A 19,123-nucleotide genomic window follows, 5' to 3' on the forward strand; every position below is an offset into this window, starting at 1 on the left:
TTTCTCACAGAGTCAGCACACTCTGTCTCCTGTTTGTTTCCCAGGGTTTAACGGGACCACAGGGTCTGCCTGGAGTCCCTGGACAAAAGGGGGATCCTGGTGATGCCATCCAGCTTGATGGTATGAAGGGAGAGAAGGGAGACACAGGCTTTCCTGGCCCTCCAGGTCTACACGGGCTGGATGGAAGACCTGGTCGTGATGGCTTTCCCGGACAGCCTGGTCCCAAAGGAGTATCAGTGAGTATCTGTGCTTATCCTGCATCTGGGGTCCTGCCTGATATTGTACAACCTAGCCTCTATTGATCTTGTATTTAGAGCTTGTTCCTGTGCTGCCATGATTTGTGCCTCTGTGTTGTCTTTCAATCCAGCCATTGGTAGGATCTTTCTATATCAGCCACTTTTTGCCAGTGGTACATACCGTGCAGGGGTTTATCCACTTTATCAGCTGGGTCTATCTTCCTGATCCTCTCCTGGATTTTGGATGTTTCATCCTGGATAGTGAGCTTGGATGCTCACTAGACCTCAATACTGTCCTCCCCTGTCATACAGCCTCAAGCACTCCAGGATCCATGTGTGGGACATTGAATCATAGGCTTTCTTGTAGTCAATCCAGGCAATGTAAAGGTTGGTCTGTCTGGTCTTACAGTCTCGAGTGACTGTTTTATCCACCAGTAGATGGTGCTTGGCTCCTCTGGTGTTCTTGCCAGTGCCTTTCTGGTCCTACTCATGTACTGAGTCATGTGCCTACTTTTAGCCACAATAATGCCTGACAGGAGCTTCCATATTGTGCAGATTCGTGTTATTGGCTGGTAGTTGGATGGAAACGCTCCTTTCTGGAGGTCCTTCATAATCAGGACTGTTGGGACTTCAGTTAACCATTCAGGGTGGGTTCCATCCGTGGTGAGATTGTTCCTGGAGCTGTTCTTTGACATTTGCTAGTGTGATGGTTACTGGATCCTGTTCAGGGAGGTTTCTGTGGTCTTCTCTCAGGTTCAGTAACCACTAGACGTTGTTATGTGATGCCTCTTTCTACCGTATGCTTTTCTAGTATTGATCATTTTCCAGCTTTGGTGGGTCTGTTCTTATTACCCTGTAACAAAGAGTACACTGGACGGCTCATGGGCAGAACATCTGGTTTATTCTCTGGCTTCCACTTCTCGTGTGTACCGCTTCAGGTGGGCTAACTTCTCTCCGTGTTGCCCACATCTTGGCCTCCAACCTCCTCCATGTAGGATACAGCTCCTTGATGATGTTCACCTTGAAACCCAGCATCTCAAGTATCACTGTTGTGATGTTGTATATCAGTTGGTTGGTCTCAGTGGTGGTCACAGTAGTGATCATCTATAGTGCTGCATTGACAACTTCCAGAGCCCTTTCAGTTACTTCAATTGGTCTTGGGATGGATGGATGGATGGATGGATGGATGGATCCTTTCATCCTTTGTATTTAAGCTGATGAATGTTTTAGTGTTTTTTGAGATGAGCCTGATGTTGAATACATTTATCTGTCAATAAAAAATAATACTGAGCACTCTCCTGCAATCACAGCATTTGTATTTTAAACTCATCATGAAATTATTTTTTATTTGCTATATAGCAAATAAAAAATAATTTCATGATATAAAAATTGGCTATAAGTCACTATAATAATATATAAAAATTGCCTATAGGTCAGCAGTATGTTTTGTTATATATTGTTTGCCCACAATGTTTGTTTATATTGGCCACCGGGGAGTCTGGTGATATTTTGTTTTACTGGTAAATACGAATGTGTTTCCTTGCATGGCCCCTGACAGGGTTCTCTGCTGGTGAAAGGTCAGCGTGGTCCTCCAGGTGAGCCTGGTCCCATAGGTCCTGAAGGAGACCGAGGTCCCCCTGGTCCCCCTGGGTTTGGCCAACAGGGGCCACCTGGAGAGAAAGGACTCCAGGGTGTGTCAGGAAGACCAGGACCCCCTGGACTGTCAGGTGAGATCAGACACAAGGCAGTCAAGCTGGATTTGAAAATATAGTTAATATTGTTTGCTTTCACAATCAAAAAGATGATATTGCTTCATTGTCAAATGTTCAAATTTTACCATTGTCACAGTGACATGACCATAGTTTACATTTGATGTCATCTGGTAGGTCAGAAAGGTGAACCAGGACACTCTATTTCTGAAAAAGGGGCACCTGGACTCCCAGGACGTGATGGAGACCGTGGTCTACCAGGGATCTCAGGTAAATGGGCAGACATTTCACTCATTTGTTCAACCAGTTTGATTTTTTTTTAATGTAGGGAAATTTATATATGGAGTAGATCAAGAATGTGACATTCTAATGGGTGGGTTGTCTGCTTTACACTTTTACATTTACATTGACATTTTATGCCATTTAGCTGACACTTTTGTAATTCTTTAACCTGTTAATTATTATCAGATTATCCTGTTAATTATTATCTTTATTATAATATTCAACTCAAAATATTTCATCTAGCAACATTTTAATCTTCACATATATGTACAACAGCTGATTCCATATTTTACATAATCAAGTGATGTAACTTTACTCTTTGATCTGAAGTACAATGAGATGGCAGTTTGGTGTGGGTTTTGTGGACTTCAACAACACACCATTTAATTGAAAGATATGCAGACAAAGATGATTCACTTTAGTTCACTACAATTCTGTTGTTTATGCTAAAATGTAGAGCACTCAGAAATTGAATTTAAAGAAGAACCTACTTTTATATATATAATATTTATTTATTTTGAGATAGTCCTGTAATTTTTATATTTGTCATTTTATGTCTGCAGTTTCAAGAGGAGCTGTGTAAGATTGATCCAAAATATTTCTGAATAATAACCCTCTGATAAAATGTTCTGTCAGTAGGAAAATGTCACCTAGACAAACATGAACACACAAATATACAAATGTATATGTTTGACGGTATAAAATACTGAGTTTGGCTGTATATGAACTGGATATAATTCTTTTACTTGTACAGGTAACCCAGGTCCACCTGGACAGCCTGGATTTCCAGGATTACCTGGGCCAAAAGGAGAGCCTGGTCTGCCTGGCAGTGGTTTGCCAGGACCTCCAGGTGCTAAAGGTAAACCCTGAGAGCCCACTGAAACTGCTGCCAGCAATCACTAATGCATCTTACCTGGAAACCTACAAGGGTAGGGATGAAGAGTTAATACTATTGAACACATTTCTCAGGATTCCCGGGTATTCCTGGCAGTCCTGGTAGCCCAGGCATTCCTGGGCCACCTGGTGCAGATGGACTGCCTGGTCAGTCTGGACTCCAAGGGTCTAAGGTGAGCAACAGAAAATCATCTAGATACAGGACTGCACAAAATGTTGTAAATCTACTTGTGGCATTTACCTGGAGTGCCCTAGGACTGTGGATCGCAGTGGTTAACTGCAGCCAAGAGTTATCAATAAATGAAGAAATGATTTTCAGTCCAAAATGCACTAAAGTGTGCACATGGGTGTGTGTGTGTGTGTGTGTGTGTTCACAGGGAGACCCTGGCTTTGGTATTCCCGGTGCTCAGGGTCCCCCAGGTGCCCCTGGCAGTAAAGGTGTACCTGGAGCTAAAGGTGATCCCGGTTTCCCTGGAAACCCTGGATCACCTGGCCGACCAGGTGTCAATGGTGTTCCTGGGCCTAAAGGTACAGTACAGAACCAGGTGCAACCAGTCATGAATAATATATTGAAAAAAAAACAATTGTCACAAAGATATAATGTAAGGATTTATGTCTTCCTTATAGTAAGTAAAACACTAATCATACAGTAATCATAAATAGTAATGGACATTAAGCCTTACTGATGGCCTTACATTTCACAGGTGATCATGGTTTTCCTGGCCAGCCAGGTCCTCCTGGCATTTCAGGCCCCCCTGCCTTTGGTGTACAAGGTCCACCTGGACCCCCTGGACCTCCTGGACCATCAGGCCCTTCTGGTAAGCCTGAAAAAGTATGTGGGTAGACAGGTGACCTTGATAAGTTCCCTTAGCTCCAGACAAAGAGCACATTTAGTATACCTTAATTAGTTGCTTAATACGTTGTTTTTTGCTTAATAAGTTGCTTTTTAAGAGTGTTATTCCTGCTGAGTATACGTATCTAAGCAGTTTCACTGAAATATAAATATGCCCCCGCTTTGGCACAGGTTTCCCTGGTGTGAAAGGCGAGAAAGGAGACCTTGGTCCCCCAGGTTTAGACATTCCAGGTTTGCCTGGAGACCCTGGAAGCCCTGGATTCCCTGGATCTCCTGGGCCTCCTGGCCCCCCTGGTAATCCTGGCACCCCTGGCCAAGATGGACTACCTGGATACCCTGGTAATATAAGCTTATGACATTTGCACTACCTATGTTACTGATTAGCACTACATATATAGTACTGTACAAAAGTCCTAGGCCACCATTAAATTTGTTGTTTTAGCAATGGTATAATGAGCATACATAATTATATATCAGACTGTTCATTAGAATTTAACCAGAAAATACAGAAAATTTGTGTGCAGTATAAAAAAAACCAAACAAAAAAAAAAAACAGCTTCTATAGGCTACAGTGGCATGTATTTAATGTGACCATCCCTTACACTTGAGAACCTGGTTCTCTTAAAACTAAATGGAATGGAACCTGAATGGAATGGTACAAGAAGATTACTTCAGAAAACAGGACAGTCTCCCCAAAAGAGTTCAAGATGTGCTTAGTACCAAGGGACACTAAATACCAACTTTGGCTGTAGAGGCCTTTTTTTTTTTTTAATTGTGGGTTTTTAAAATTGTGTGTTCATATTTCCTGTATTTTATGTATGTGGTTTGATAAAGAGACTACAAAATAATTACATATGAGCATTATACCATTGCTAAAACAACAAATCTAATGGTGGCCTAAGACCTTTGCAAAGCACTGTATATCCACTAGACCTGACAACATGTGAATTCTCTGGTTTTGTCTGTTCCCCATGGGTACAGGAACAAAGGGAGACATAGGTGTGATGGGCACCCCAGGACCCACTGGCAATTCTGGTAGCCCTGGTGTACCAGGCTTCCCTGGACCAAAAGGTATGTTTTACTTTACTGCTATCCCTTCAAAATCATTGTCTACTACTGGTCTAACATGTATGCCCTTTAAGGGGAGGATGGCTTCCCAGGAAGGCCAGGCAGCCCAGGTGTTCATGGACCAAAAGGTGACAAAGGTGATCCAGGTTTACCAGGCCCACCTGGCATCTTCAATCCGGATGTTCATAAAGGTCCCAAGGGAGAACCAGGACATTCAGGTGGGTGACAAACACCGCCTATGAAACTGTATTCTGCCACACAAGGGTAATACCTGTCATAGTCAGAACCAGCTTGTCATGTAGGCAAATGTATTTTATATTTGGCATTGAATTACTTCAGTGCTTGTGCCAAAGGGCTTTGAATAAGAGTTAGTACTGTATGTATCTATTTATGCAGATAATTGTTAAAGGTAAGAAAGGAAATATGTACTGTACAATAAATCTAATTCTCTCCTGAATAAAATACAGTTCACACAAATTAACATACAAACTACTGGAGACATTATAAATGCAATATTAAACTGCAGTGTCTCCCTTTCAGGTTTAACTGGTCGTCCAGGAGAAAAGGGTGCTGCTGGTCTCCCAGGTGATAAAGGTTTCCCTGGGCAGGATGGACGCCCTGGTTCACCTGGACCACCGGGTAACACAAGCAACTGTTTCCGTATCTTTCTTGGTTAAGATTTTGCAATAAATATGACATCAATTTGTGAATATTTGGGGATGTTTAGGAATGTTCTCAATTAAATTCTTTCTTGAACTTTAGGTGCCAAGGGAGAAGCTGGAAATCCAGGATTGCCAGGATCTCCCGGGATACCAGGAATAAAAGGCAGCATGGGCGAGATGGGATTCCCTGGTAAGGTTTTCCCTTTGGCATGGCGCTTTCCAAAAAGCAAAAGGAGAAACTTTGGCTAGGTAATGAAAATAATGAAGCTAGGCTGACATCCAATTTGTTATAGGTCCTGCAGGAATTAAAGGAAACTCTGGTCGACCTGGCCCACCCGGACAGCCTGGATCGCAAGGAGCATCGGGGTTCCCAGGACCCAAGGGAGAGCCTGGAACTCCAGGATATGGCCCACCAGGACCTGAAGGGCCCAAGGTTAGAATAGTATATCTATGTTAGCTTTGTCTAGTAGCATATGGTCCAGTAATTATTAGATTACTTAGATGAGACATGCATTAAAGAAAATGCTAAAGATAGGTCAGAGGATTGTTGATTAATTATTCTGCTGTCTTTGAATAGGGTGACACTGGATCTCCAGGCTTTCCTGGAAGCCCAGGGCCAAAGGGTCAAACAGGGCCTCCAGGCCTTCCAGGGTTACCTGGAAACACTGGCCAAAAGGGTGAACCTGGACAACAAGGATTCGAAGGTACAGTCCTACAAGATGGTAGATGTCAGGTGGTAGCTCAGTGATTAAGGTACGTGGCTAGTAATCAGAAGGTTCAAGCCCCACCACTGCCAGGCTACTACTGTTGGGCCCCTGAGCAAGACCCTTAACTCTCAATTGCTCAAGTTGTGTTCAGTCAGAATTGTAAGTTGCTTTGGATAAAAGTGTCAGCTAAATGCTGTAAATGTGTTAATAAGTCAGCAAATGTAAAAATGCAGTCTACTGAAATATACATGTAGCATATCCATCCTTGTCTTATAGTTGGATTTATAATTGGTTGTTTCCTTATATTGTTTTTATTCAGTGCTTTCCCATTTTAAGGAAATTGTTTTATAAACGGAAATGAGTGAGTCAATTGGGTAATGTTTCTGTTCGCTTTAGGTGCACCTGGCCTTCCTGGTCCTAAGGGTGCAGATGGCCTGCCAGGTTCACCTGGCCCAAATGGAGCCCCTGGAAAGGCAGGAGTGCCTGGCTCTCAAGGCCCAGCTGGTTTACCTGGAGAAAAAGGTATAGCTGGTCGTGATGGTATTCCTGGACCTGCAGGAGAAAAGGGAGAGCCAGGTAAATGAGTCTGAATGCTGCAAGGGCTTATTATACATTCTTATACATTGGACCAAGATGACAATAGTGTGTCTCTTGGAATGCCACCGACTCCTACCTCCCTGTATGGTTATGTTGCTTGTATGTCTCCTCATTCATTCTGTCTCATCTAATCTATTCTATGATTGGCAAACCCTTCTTGATATTTGGACCTTTATCATACATGTAACCAGAGCTCTTTGAAAAACAGTCTTGTTAATCCTTGGTATTTTTTACCAATGCCGGCAGTTGTTTTTCATGCACTCACACATTCGCAGTGAGATTACATGTCAACTGAGAGATGGAGCAACCATCAGACTCTCTGAGTATTTGCCATCATCAGTTCATGAGTTTATTTCAGTGGAGATGGATCTTATCAATGCAAGAATGTTTTAAAACACGACTTTCGCTTTAAATGATTTGTATCTTTTCATGTGTCCTAGATTTCCTTTTTTTTTTGACAGAGAAAAGTCCACTGTCCAAACTCTCTACTGTAGTTTTAACATTTTTCAGATTGTCAAGGGTTACTAATTGTGGTGGAGGACTGGGAGTTATTTTGGCAGTTGTTTTAAATTCTGATTAATACCTATGGAGAAATATCTGAGCTTTAAGGTTCTATTATTTCATCCTATCCAGACATGCTCTTATCTAGCATACAGTAATTTTCAGTTTTCCTCTTTCATTTGTGTTTGCTTCCCTTCAAAACCATTAGTAGCTGATTTCCAACATTTGATTGGTTCATTTATCATTACCCAGTCTGTCACGACCCATTCATAAACATAATCATGTACTTGATTTGCTGTTAACATTCGGTTTTCCAGTTTTCAATCTGGAAGTGCATGATATGTGTTTATAGACCAATTATATTTAATGTATTTGATCATTATAATTATGTTTCATACTTCCATGCCCTTCCTCTAAATCTCACTACTTCATTTATTAATCCATCATTAATGATGGATTGTTTTCACATGTTTACATAGTTTCATTTTCTTTATGTTATGGTGATGCCTCCCCCCTTACAAGAATGTAGGAGCCAGTCACTTCATCTAACTATACTTTTACATACTACTATATACTATATACTGTATACTATATAACTATAATATCTTTGACTTCATAGATCCTCTGAGAATCAGAAGGCCAAAAGCCTAAACTCACACACAGGAATGCAGAAAAGCAGAGTGTAAATGAAAGAAAAATAAATATATTTCATATGAAATATTAATAGATTATTTGATCAATTACCAGCACTCAGTTTATTATCTAAATATTTTTTAGTTCAGATCATTAAACACTGCCACAGTATTAGGGCTGTTTTCATCACCATAATTGCAGTTTTAAATCTGTCAGCTATTTCGCACTTTAATGGCTGTCCAGAAACATTCTTTCTTGATAAAACAAATGCCATCAGATCTACTGTTTTTACTTTTAATGAGCCTTCTGAACTAATTTTATGTTCAGCTTTCTTGTTTGTTTGACTCTGTGTTACTTTGTTCCTTCAAACATTCTTTAAAAAGTTTGAGATGTTGTTTGAACTGCTTTATTATAAATTGTAGCCTTAATAGTGATCCATGTCCCATCATGATTCAGCCTCACATCAAGATGGCAAACTTGGACCAAACATTTTTAACCATCACAGACCGATTTCTAAATTGCCACTTCTAGGAAATGCTTTGATGAAAGTGTATTTTTCCCAGCTGTCTCCATACCTAAGAGACAATCATATTTTGGGCAAGTTTCAACAAGAAGTCCACACATAGCACAGCTAGCACTTCTTAAATTGACAAATGATTTATTGCTTTCACTAGTAATTTGTCATCTTAATCATGCTTGACCTCAACACTGAATTCGATACAACTAACCACAAAATTGTTCTAGATCATCTTAATCTTGGGGTGGGCATTTGAGAAAATGCAATAGGTTGGTTTTCCTATTACTAAAAAGACTGAAAATGTCCTGCACAGATATAAATTTACATACTTATTACATATGGTTTACCTCATGGCTCAACCTTAGGTCCAGTTTTATACTTTTTATATGTGTCCACTTGGTACAGTTTTTCATTAATTTTCTATTACTTTTTTATCACACCCAGATGTGCTTCCCTGAGGCTGTGGAATAGCCTGCCTCTTTAACTGAGATCTGTATCAATCTTGCCTTAAAACCTGCCTCTCTTCCTTAGCCTATGACTGTGTCTTAGCTCTGTATATTGTGTAAATTGTTCAATAATGTGCTTAATTAAATAACTTTCATTTTCTTCTATTTTACTGGACTTTCTTATTTTATATTTACTTTGTGTATCACTAATTTTTATCATTATTATGCACTATGTGGTGTAAATGTATGATTTGGGTTCCTTTCTATTCTGTGTTGCACTGTCTTTATGTATTATAATTTGATCTAAGGCTTTTTTCCCCCACTTCACAGGTCTTCCAGGCCGTGGAATTCCAGGTTCTCCTGGTTTCCCAGGGATGCCAGGTAAAGTATACAATGTATATGTAACAAGTCAGAAATGGGTAGGTGCTTGCAGATAACACCAGATGTGGTTTTACTGAATTCAGGGTGATCCAAAAATGTAGTCAAAAACAAGAGAAATAAGAATAAAAATAAACCAGAAAAATAAGAATACCAGCTGCAGCACAATGGGGCAATTGCAACAACTGTAGGTGAGACAAACCTGGGTCAAAAACACCAAAGGGAATAATCATACAAAAACCATTCAGTACACTTAAGAAATGAAGCGTGGCAAATTTTGCAGACTGTATTGAGAGGGGTAGCTTAAATACACAGAGCTGAATAACAGGTGATACTGATTCTGAGGTGCAGAGCTAGAGGGTGGCATGACAGTAAATGTCTCTGCAATAAATCTCTTTCAAGATTACAACTTCTGCTGGAATATAATGTTTACCTAAATAAAATGGCCTCTCTCTGCTATAATACAGGTCCCAAAGGAGACCCTGGCTTACCTGGCCCGCTTGGTGGCCCTGGTTTTGCAGGACAAAAAGGTGAGAGTGGACCGCCTGGTCCACCAGGTGCCCATGGTCGTCAGGGGCCTCCTGGTCCTCCTGGCCAGTCTGTGTATGGCCCAAAAGGGCTATCAGGTCCTCCTGGTCCCCCCGGAAGAGCAGGTAAGTTCTCCCATCGTAGGTTTCATACATACTGGTGTGTCCAACCCTGCTCTTTGAGATCGTCTACTCTTCAGAGTTTTTGATCCGGCTTTACTCTTCTAATATTCAGCTTTAATAGCTGGTTAGAGTCAGAACTCTGCAAGACATTAGATCTCCAGGAGGTGGTTTGTGATTCTACTGTGTCAACTCAGCTCTCTGGTTCTCCCAGTTGTAAACTTCCTAGCTGGGTTCTACTGATAAAGATGATGTATAATCTAAATATCTACACCATTAGAGAAAAAAATTGAATTAACTACATTAAAAAATCCCAGCCCACTGAACCAGAGAGTGGAGTGGCAGTCTTTGATATCTTTAGTCATGTAAATAATTTGCATGGGTTGTTGCAAAAAAAAAAAAATACTCCCAGGTGTTTGGCATTTTCCATCACTGTGCACTGTACACTAAACACACAGAGAGCACAACAACCAGAGAGCACTGCGCACATACGGTGTCCACCTCACCCCAGTGCACGCAGAGCTTCCCATCACACCCCTCCCACCACTGTATGAGTACCGCAGAAATGTGTTCAAGTTTGCACGTATCAATCACAGAGGGCGTTTCACAGAGACTCCACCAAGGGTCCAGACAAGCATGGAGCAATCTGCATTCTGTCTGAGTTATTTCATGTTTTTCTGTTCATCCAGTCACTCATTTCTTCCTTTATTTGACATCACTACTTTCTCACTCTTCTGTGAAATCTTTTGCTCTATAAACAGGTGTTATTCAGTGATTTGAAAAGCTACCATAACACTTCTGTTTTAATTTTATGCATCTTCACCTGCATGGGAAACGTACTGTAAGGCCAACCTTTACAGAAATGAAAGGCCATTACAGCACTGACCAATAAGGGCTCCATCAGTCAAAATTAGCTGAGACCATCACGCTAAAATCCTTAACTATGTAATTGTTTCAAATATTTCAAATAATTTCAAGAAAGATTTTTTAAAATTTTATTTTAGAATCTAAAAGGGAAAATAAATAAATAAATAAACATTTTAGACCGCACTATAGTAAGAGCCCAGATTTGGCAAGTGTCTGTCAGGCTAAATTAATGCCCAGATGCATCCTGGGTATGACTTGTAATTCTTGTTTCCTGCGGCATGGCTCCGCCTGCTCCCGACGATGCCTGATGGTGGCAGGCCTGGCAGGTCAGGTTGTTTTCATTCTAGAGCTGATGTAGAACAGGTTTTAAATGTAGAATTTTTTCTTTAACTATCTTTGCATAATACTTCTGATGTTCTTAGTTAATGTTTTATCTTTTGGTAGATATGTTTTATCTTTCTGTAGTCATAATAGAAGTAAGACATCAGAATCAATATTAGGGTCTGTGTTCACTCAGTTTCCTTAATCCAAGTGCTGTTATTCTATGCAAACCAGGATTGGAGACTTGACTTGACTTTTTACTTGGGAAAATGTTGAAAACATTGATTTGCTTGTATTGTGCTCAATTATTAAAAGTCAGAGATAATTTCTCATAATTACTAATGTACATTATCTTTGTAGGTTTTAAAATCATAGCATAAGGGTTAGTTCTGTAGCTCATTTTCTTAACTTTAAGACCTAATGTGTCACTACCAACACATTTTCTTCAAATGGCTTTAGACTTGAAACTATAAAGATTACCAAGGAGCATCTTTTAGCCCTAAGTTTTAAAGGATTCATCACTTTCATCAAGTTTTATTGGCACAGTTGTTTGCCAGTGAGAGGATGAGGCTTAGAGTTTGTGTAATAACAGGACTTTGGTCAAGGAAATGAAATCCAGTCATCTTAATTGTATCAATTATTAATTGTGTCTGGAGGCTTTTGAGAATATTTATAAAGAGTATTACCACGTAAAAGCTGTTAGAGGTTTGTCTGCCTTGAATGCTCATGTGTTAGCCCTTGGTGACTCAGTGGAGGCAAACAGAATAATTTATATTTCTTTGTGTTTACCCCCATATAACAGAACATTGCTGATGCTACCTTAACTGTGCTGCTGTGCTAACTCTTGCTCTTGTTTTAAATCTGAATTTTGCTACTGGGCTCTCTCGCACTCTCTCTCTGTGGAATTTGGGAACCTGTTGACCCTTGACCCCAATATAGGTCCTGCAGGTTAGCCTCCTTGGTTTGATATCCACCTAAATCTTTGGTTGGTCTTCAAAACATGTTTTGGTCTATCAGAATGTGGGATGGGGATTATTGGGCTGATGTACTGACTTCTTCCTCTCAGGGCTATGAAACACTGATCACGTGCTTCAACACTATCAGTATCAAACAGAAACACACACACTGACACACACGAAACCTAAAGTGGCATTGGGGTGATTCTGACAGGTTGTTTTAACATTTTGTTGTTGTGTGTTTTGTGGCATTTGTTTTGGAATTAAGTCAATAGAGGAAAGTGGCATTTAATAGTGAACAGAAGAGCAAACATCTCATTTATCTTAATGCGTGTAAAGGTCCTCCAGGTCCAGAGGGGCCTCGTGGCCTTCCAGGTAGTGGAGGTCAGAAGGGTGAGAAAGGCTTTCCCGGAGCCCCTGGATTACCTGGCTCACAAGGACTGAAAGGAGAGTATGGACCTCCAGGCCCAAGGGTGAGCCCCATGGATACTGAATGAAGCATATAAGAGGGCTAGTAGCGCCACAAAAACCTAGTCATTGTTTGTAATTCATGTTCTGATTTCATTTGGGACATTAAGGGTGTCATAAGTTGTTGGCCTCTCTTTCTGGGCAGGGCCCTCCTGGCTACCCGGGCATTCCTGGCCTTAAAGGAGACACAGGTTTTCCAGGCGCACCTGGAAGCGCAGGTAAGAATAATATTGATGCTAAACCACCACACCGAATTCTCATCCAGACAATGTGCAGTATGTTTTTGCTTAATCATGCTGAGTCATCTACGGTATGGCTGTACCTTTCAGGTAAGAAAGGCGAGGCAGGTTCCAAGGGGAATCCTGGGGCTCTCGGTGACTGCGGCGACCCCGGTCCTCCAGGTGAGTGCAGTTCACCACATCAAACTTGTGACTCTATCATCACCATCTTCACTTGCTCCTAACTGAAATGGCTCCTCTTGGTTTCCTTGGCAGGACCTCCTGGTGATCCAGGTATACCTATAGGTCCAATTGAGGTGAAGGGTAACCCTGGGCCGCCTGGTCCCCCTGGCCCCCAAGGTTTCAAGGGTCCTCCAGGAAACCCAGGGCAGCAGGGTCCACCAGGTGAGTCTTGCACACTTGGAGAAAATGTGCACTGAAGACAACATAACCACTGCTGGTATGTGACCAATGTCACATCTGTTTGTAGGTCTGCCTGGTCCTCCTGGTGACCCAGGTACTGATGGACCTACAGGATATATGGGCCCTCCAGGAAGGAAAGGGGATCCAGGACCAAGTGGAGCTCCAGGTAAGAGCAAAGCTGTGATGCTTGTGGTATGACTGATTCACCCATGAATAAACCATGTATGTTTTGGGTTTTTTGGATGCAACAGACAGTTCTAAGTAATAATGAAGGGGTTCAGTACAGAACCAGATTTAAACCACTGCCATCAGTATCTGTACCAATGCCCCATCCTGAAACTGCCATCAGGTTTTCCGGGTAATCCCGGCCTTCCTGGTGCAGATGGGCCCCAGGGGTTTCCTGGTCCTCCGGGCACAGCCGTGGCTGCACATGGCTTCTTGATCACACGTCACAGCCAGTCCACAGAAGTTCCTTTGTGTCCCAACGACACCACGACCATTCACGATGGCTACTCTCTGCTCTACGTACAGGGCAACGAGAGGGCCCATGGCCAAGACCTAGGTGAGAATCACCCTTCATTGGTGATCACACTAATACTAAACCATGTGACTCATACAACATACATATCGATACACAAAGACTTCATTTGAACATTTTCAGTGTTATATGACATATTTTTCCTAGTTTGCATATTTATAATAGCTGAACACCTGCTACCTATGAATGTACAGCATTTGGCTCAAAAATGACCTGTTATTCGCTTCATTCCCCCTCATCTCTCTCTCTCTCTCTCTCTCTCTCTCTCTCTCTCTCTCTCTCATATTCAGGTACTGCTGGGAGTTGTCTGCGTCGTTTTAGCACCATGCCTTTCATGTTCTGCAACATTAACAACGTGTGCAACTTTGCCTCGCGGAACGATTACTCCTATTGGCTGTCCACCATCGAGCCTATGCCCATGAGCATGGAGCCTATCAGGGGAGAGAGCATCAAACCCTTCATCAGCAGGTCAGTGGGCCAGAACATGCACGGTGAAGAGCTTCACTTAAGGCGAGGCATGAAGTTCTATAGCTGACAGGGTAGTTATACTGCTGTCATTCTTTTAGTGACAGTGAGTATACGTGTGTGTGTGCAGATGTGTTGTATGTGAAGCCCCAGCAATGGTGATTGCAGTGCATAGCCAGACCATCCAACTGCCTCAGTGTCCACTCAGCTGGGAGCCCCTGTGGATTGGCTACTCCTTTATGATGGTACACAGCGCACTCTCACCCTTCATGCTGCATCGGGAACCGAGTGGACTCTGTAATCATTCTGCTCTGAATTTGTTCCGGTTTCCCTCTCTCTCTCCCCTCGACAGCACACTAGTGCAGGTGCGGAGGGCTCGGGTCAGGCTCTGGCCTCTCCCGGTTCCTGTCTGGAGGAGTTCCGCTCCGCCCCCTTCATCGAGTGCCATGGCCAAGGAACCTGCAATTACTACGGCAACTCCTACAGCTTCTGGCTTGCCACCATTGACAGGCACATGATGTTCAGGTAGTTGACCTGGGTGCACAACAGATTCTGTGTTAAGTGTACAGCTCGGGGGGGGGGGTTATGGGGTAACAGACACAGGGGAACCTGTTTGTAAGTTGTAAAATAGCACTTTAGAGAGGACCAGGTATTGTGCAGCATATTTAAGTTATAGAAGAAATCTGTAGGTGGTGGTTGTTTTTTTTTTTTTGCCATAAGCAGTGTTCAGGGGGGAGTTTCCCAAAACCACAAAGACTTTGAGCAGTCAGTGCGGTAAGGAAGATGGTTTCAGTAGCACAGGGCTGTTGGGAAAGAGGGCCCTGCACACCAACCTGACTATTCCTCATCTGCTCCTAAACAGTAAGCCACAGTCGGAGACACTGAAAGCAGGAAACCTCGAGACACGCGTGAGCCGCTGTGTTGTGTGTATGAAGAAGACGTAACGTAGCGACGCAAATGCTGATGCTAGCGTGGCCACTTGTCAGGGGATCAGCCATCACCATAGTGACTGCAAAGGTTACATCGAGGACAGGCGGAATTTCTATGGTGCATTATCTTAACGTTCAACTCTATGGTGCTACTGTGTAACACAGCAAAAACAAACTGAAAAAAATTGCTAGTTTTTTTTTAAATACGTACCTCAGAAAGAACTTCAAAAAGAAAATTAACAACAGTGCCATGATGGGTGAGTGACAAAAAGTGCATTTTTTCCCCTCTTCTTCATAAGAGATTTTTTACTGTAAAAGAATGGTTTTTTTTAAACAGCATTTTGATGTTGATAGCCAAACAGCATGTTTTTAGATAGATTTTTTTTTCTTATTCATGTTTTAAATTTGAGGAATGGAATTGTCTTCATTTTACCAAATCGGCACTTTGAACATCAAAGAGAAAAATGCACTGAACAGTTACATTAGTGAGACTGCATTTTTTAAAATGCTTTCTATATTTTGTCACTTTTTCCTGCCTCTCCTTGGTGGTACTAACACTGTTGTATCCAAAAAGTTTTAACTATATGCCTTTTATCTTTTTGTAAGTAATATAATGTGTATATTGTGTAAAACAGCGTTTTAGTGTAAAACAATAAGTGGTACTTTATAATGAATTTCTAGGTTATTTGCCTTGTGGTCATTCACTCACTCACAGGCTAGCTCACTCATTCACATGCTAGCTCACTCATTCACATGCATAAATATTTGTACAAAGTAATTATTCTTTAAATTAAACAGTATTTTGCATGAGTATAAATGTATATTTTACTCTATATATAAAAACTAAGATTGAATTGGCTGGGTTTTTCCATGCAGTAATATTTCTTCCTCATCAGGTAAGACTACTGACTTTAAATGGACACAATTTTCAATTCAATATTTTTCTGTGGTTTCTGAATCTCTTTGACCATACATATAAAATCCTATTAAAAATAGCATAATATTAGTAATGTGAGTTTGTTTAGTTCTGCTGGGTCTTATGTCACCATATACAACAGTGGGGTTTATATTGTACATATAACAAACAAGAGCATTTATGAGCCAATGTTTCCCTTGTCTGTTTTTACTTCTCATACAATTTAAGTCCAAATGGCATGCAAGAGTATGCATTTCAAATTCTATTTTTTAATTTTATTATTCAGAAGTTGTCCAGAACTTTGAGACTGAAATTAAAAAAATCTTATGTCCACGTATGTTTGTGTCAAACATTTCTGCAGTATTCAGGGTTCCCGTTGTTAAAAAAAAAATACAGCTTCCAAACAACATGGTCACTACAGTTTTTTTAATATATTTTAACTTTCACTCAAGGTTGGGGGGGGGGGAGGGCTACCTGCTGCTAAAACAAAGGCACCTACTTTAAATAGCCACTAGATGGTGCTACACTTGTTGACTGTAGTACAGAACCCTAAAAGAAGATATTGAATCTCAACCTCTAACTTTTGACTTTGGTCTGTATAAAGTTGTTGGTGTGCAAAAAACAAAACAAAAAATGTCTTGGTGATCGATGTTGTTTCTGGATGTGTTATTGCATAATTCAAACTGTATTGCTAGGCTCTAGAGGTTTGGTGCACCTGTGTGTAAAGCGTTGGAAGGAGGTGACCAGAGTTTTGAATTATGTTTGTATGCATTAAATTTATTCACTCTTGTGGGAGGAAAAGTTGGCACAGATGGAAATTTTAATGTTACTAGCATTCATTTTGAGTATAAAATACTCAAAATGATACTAAAAGCCTGTTTTGTTTGTAATAGATGACAGCACTTTCTAATTTAGGTAAATAAATTTCACTTTCAGAAAAATATGACAACCACGTACCTCAGATATAAGCAAATGCAGCTATGTTGTATTTACAACAATCCCCGTAAACATTGCACAAAAGCTGACAAAGGAAACATGATCAAATGTCTTAAATACCAAATTTGCATTCAGTTCAAGCTGAAGCTTTTTGCCAAACTGGCAGCCCTTGTCATGGTGGCCCAGGCGAAATCTTAGTTGCTGTGTCGGACTATTCCCAGGCAGAGATCGCATCTCTGCACTTGAGTGACATGGACAGTTGTAGTGTTCACTGAGCAGGTGCAGCAGGTACACTGTGAAATAGGCAGGGAGCACCATACAAACCACTCAGCCAATGAAAATTTTAGGAGATTTTGGCTATTGTTTTGAAAACCCGTTCAAGTGACAAATATTCTCAGTAGGAAATAATCCTAAATTTTAAAATGCCATCCAAATGTTCTGTGACTTTTAGCAAAGAAGAACATCATCTAACCTTCTCTGAAAGCAGGATAAATCTCACAGTTGAAATGCACAGTGCAAAGCTTTTGACTCTAGTGGTTCAGCATTCAGTAGGGACCGGTTTCCACTTTTTCCAGTGACGCTTGCCACTAATATGCAACATTCGTCATAGTTCATATCTGATGTCTGCTAACCCAGATGCAATGCATATCAAAGACAGGCAACTCCAGAAACATCTAGCCCTGAGCTTACAGTAGGTCACTGACAGCATCAGAGCCCTCAGCACCTAAGGGAGCTACTGCTGAAAGAGTGGTTTATGGATAAACCTTAGCTCTGGGTCAGGTTTGTTTGGGGATCAGGCATAATGAGGGTGCAATTGGTGTTAGGGCATCAACCATTTTGCCTGACAGCTGCATTTCGAGGAAGCAGAAGATGGGTGGGTGAAGGGTATACCAACACATTCATTCATAACCTTTTCCTTAATGAGTTGTTAGGAGAGAGCTCCATGCAAGCAAATATTCATTCAGCCTGTTTTGAAACTCAAGTCCACTACAGCAAATACTACATCCCTGGAGGCGAGCACAACTAATTACTCCATGGCCACATTAGAAATTAAAGACAGTGATCACATGCTGCCACTGATCCTATAGCCCTAAACAGCCTGTGTGCCCACACACACACACACACACACACAAATACAGTTCCCTTAAGTGGATGGCCAGCTGGCTGAATACTGGCCTCCTAATGAAGCAGGAATATCAGTCAGTAAGCAGTGGTTCACTCCTTTTGCTATATAGTGACACAGACCTAGATAGCAGTGCCTTCCAGTGAAATCTGATAAGGGGTTGCCCTTTTGTAGTTTTCTTCATGTTGATGGCCCAAGCACCACTGTCGTGCTGACAGGCTGTAATTACAGCCTAGTTTTAACATTAGCCTAGCCTTTTTTTTCTGTTTCACCTTATTTCCATTATAGTAGGGGGGAAAAAAGATGGTGGATGGTGATTTGAAAATTGACAGCTCACCAAAACAAACCTGCATTGGTTACTGCTTCTAAGTTTAGTTTCACCAGTCAATAGGGACAAGTTTCCACTTTTTCCAGTGCCGCTTACCACTAATGTTCGTAAACGTTTGTCGTAGTTCACATCTGATGGCTGTTAACCCAGATACATCATCAAATATGGACAACACCACAAGCATCTAACCCTGAGCTTACAACGCAACAGTATTTGAAATTTTAGATGTTACAAATAAAATGGTCATTTTAAATATTGCCTCTTTTCTCAGAAGCAGCAGGATCAGAAAACTGGTCAGTTCATTAATGAGTTACCTAACAGATTTCTGCGGTAGTTGGATCCCTTTATGGAGATGACTGCACAGGTGAGGGATTTCTGCAGTAGTTGGATGTAGTTGCACAGGTGAGACATCCTGCTTCATGTTCACTGGAGCAGGGTAAATAAGCAGTGCTTCTGGGAAAGGCACTGGACTCACTCTAAAAGGTCACCTGCAGGGGCCAGTCGA

At 41.4% G+C, this 19,123-nt stretch overlaps 1 protein-coding gene across 2 annotated transcripts in view; it reads left to right on the top strand.

The window, feature by feature from the left end:
* col4a5 (collagen, type IV, alpha 5 (Alport syndrome)) overlaps positions 1-16,085 on the top strand; it is a 44,455-nt gene extending 28,370 nt beyond the window's left edge. The window contains exons 24-52 of one of the 2 annotated variants that reach the window (XM_035519814.1): positions 45-236; positions 1,795-1,963; positions 2,123-2,215; positions 2,982-3,086; positions 3,197-3,294; positions 3,499-3,649; positions 3,826-3,939; positions 4,146-4,313; positions 4,956-5,045; positions 5,117-5,260; positions 5,583-5,681; positions 5,805-5,894; positions 5,998-6,137; positions 6,282-6,408; positions 6,808-6,987; positions 9,436-9,486; positions 9,951-10,136; positions 11,315-11,323; positions 12,258-12,266; positions 12,614-12,747; positions 12,888-12,960; positions 13,072-13,143; positions 13,237-13,365; positions 13,451-13,549; positions 13,733-13,945; positions 14,212-14,389; positions 14,517-14,631; positions 14,739-14,911; positions 15,249-16,085. In XM_035519814.1, coding sequence (XP_035375707.1) covers positions 45-236; positions 1,795-1,963; positions 2,123-2,215; positions 2,982-3,086; positions 3,197-3,294; positions 3,499-3,649; positions 3,826-3,939; positions 4,146-4,313; positions 4,956-5,045; positions 5,117-5,260; positions 5,583-5,681; positions 5,805-5,894; positions 5,998-6,137; positions 6,282-6,408; positions 6,808-6,987; positions 9,436-9,486; positions 9,951-10,136; positions 11,315-11,323; positions 12,258-12,266; positions 12,614-12,747; positions 12,888-12,960; positions 13,072-13,143; positions 13,237-13,365; positions 13,451-13,549; positions 13,733-13,945; positions 14,212-14,389; positions 14,517-14,631; positions 14,739-14,911; positions 15,249-15,330 — 3,483 coding nt within the window. In that variant the 3' untranslated portion in view covers positions 15,331-16,085. The remainder of the gene's footprint in view (positions 1-44; positions 237-1,794; positions 1,964-2,122; positions 2,216-2,981; positions 3,087-3,196; positions 3,295-3,498; positions 3,650-3,825; positions 3,940-4,145; positions 4,314-4,955; positions 5,046-5,116; positions 5,261-5,582; positions 5,682-5,804; positions 5,895-5,997; positions 6,138-6,281; positions 6,409-6,807; positions 6,988-9,435; positions 9,487-9,950; positions 10,137-11,314; positions 11,324-12,257; positions 12,267-12,613; positions 12,748-12,887; positions 12,961-13,071; positions 13,144-13,236; positions 13,366-13,450; positions 13,550-13,732; positions 13,946-14,211; positions 14,390-14,516; positions 14,632-14,738; positions 14,912-15,248) is intronic. The other variant, XM_027008736.2, reaches the window with a different exon arrangement.
* Positions 16,086-19,123: the final 3,038 nt, after the last annotated feature.

The sequence above is a fragment of the Electrophorus electricus genome, chromosome 19 (genome assembly GCF_013358815.1).
Source record: "Electrophorus electricus isolate fEleEle1 chromosome 19, fEleEle1.pri, whole genome shotgun sequence".
In the NCBI taxonomy this organism is placed as follows: domain Eukaryota; kingdom Metazoa; phylum Chordata; class Actinopteri; order Gymnotiformes; family Gymnotidae; genus Electrophorus; species Electrophorus electricus.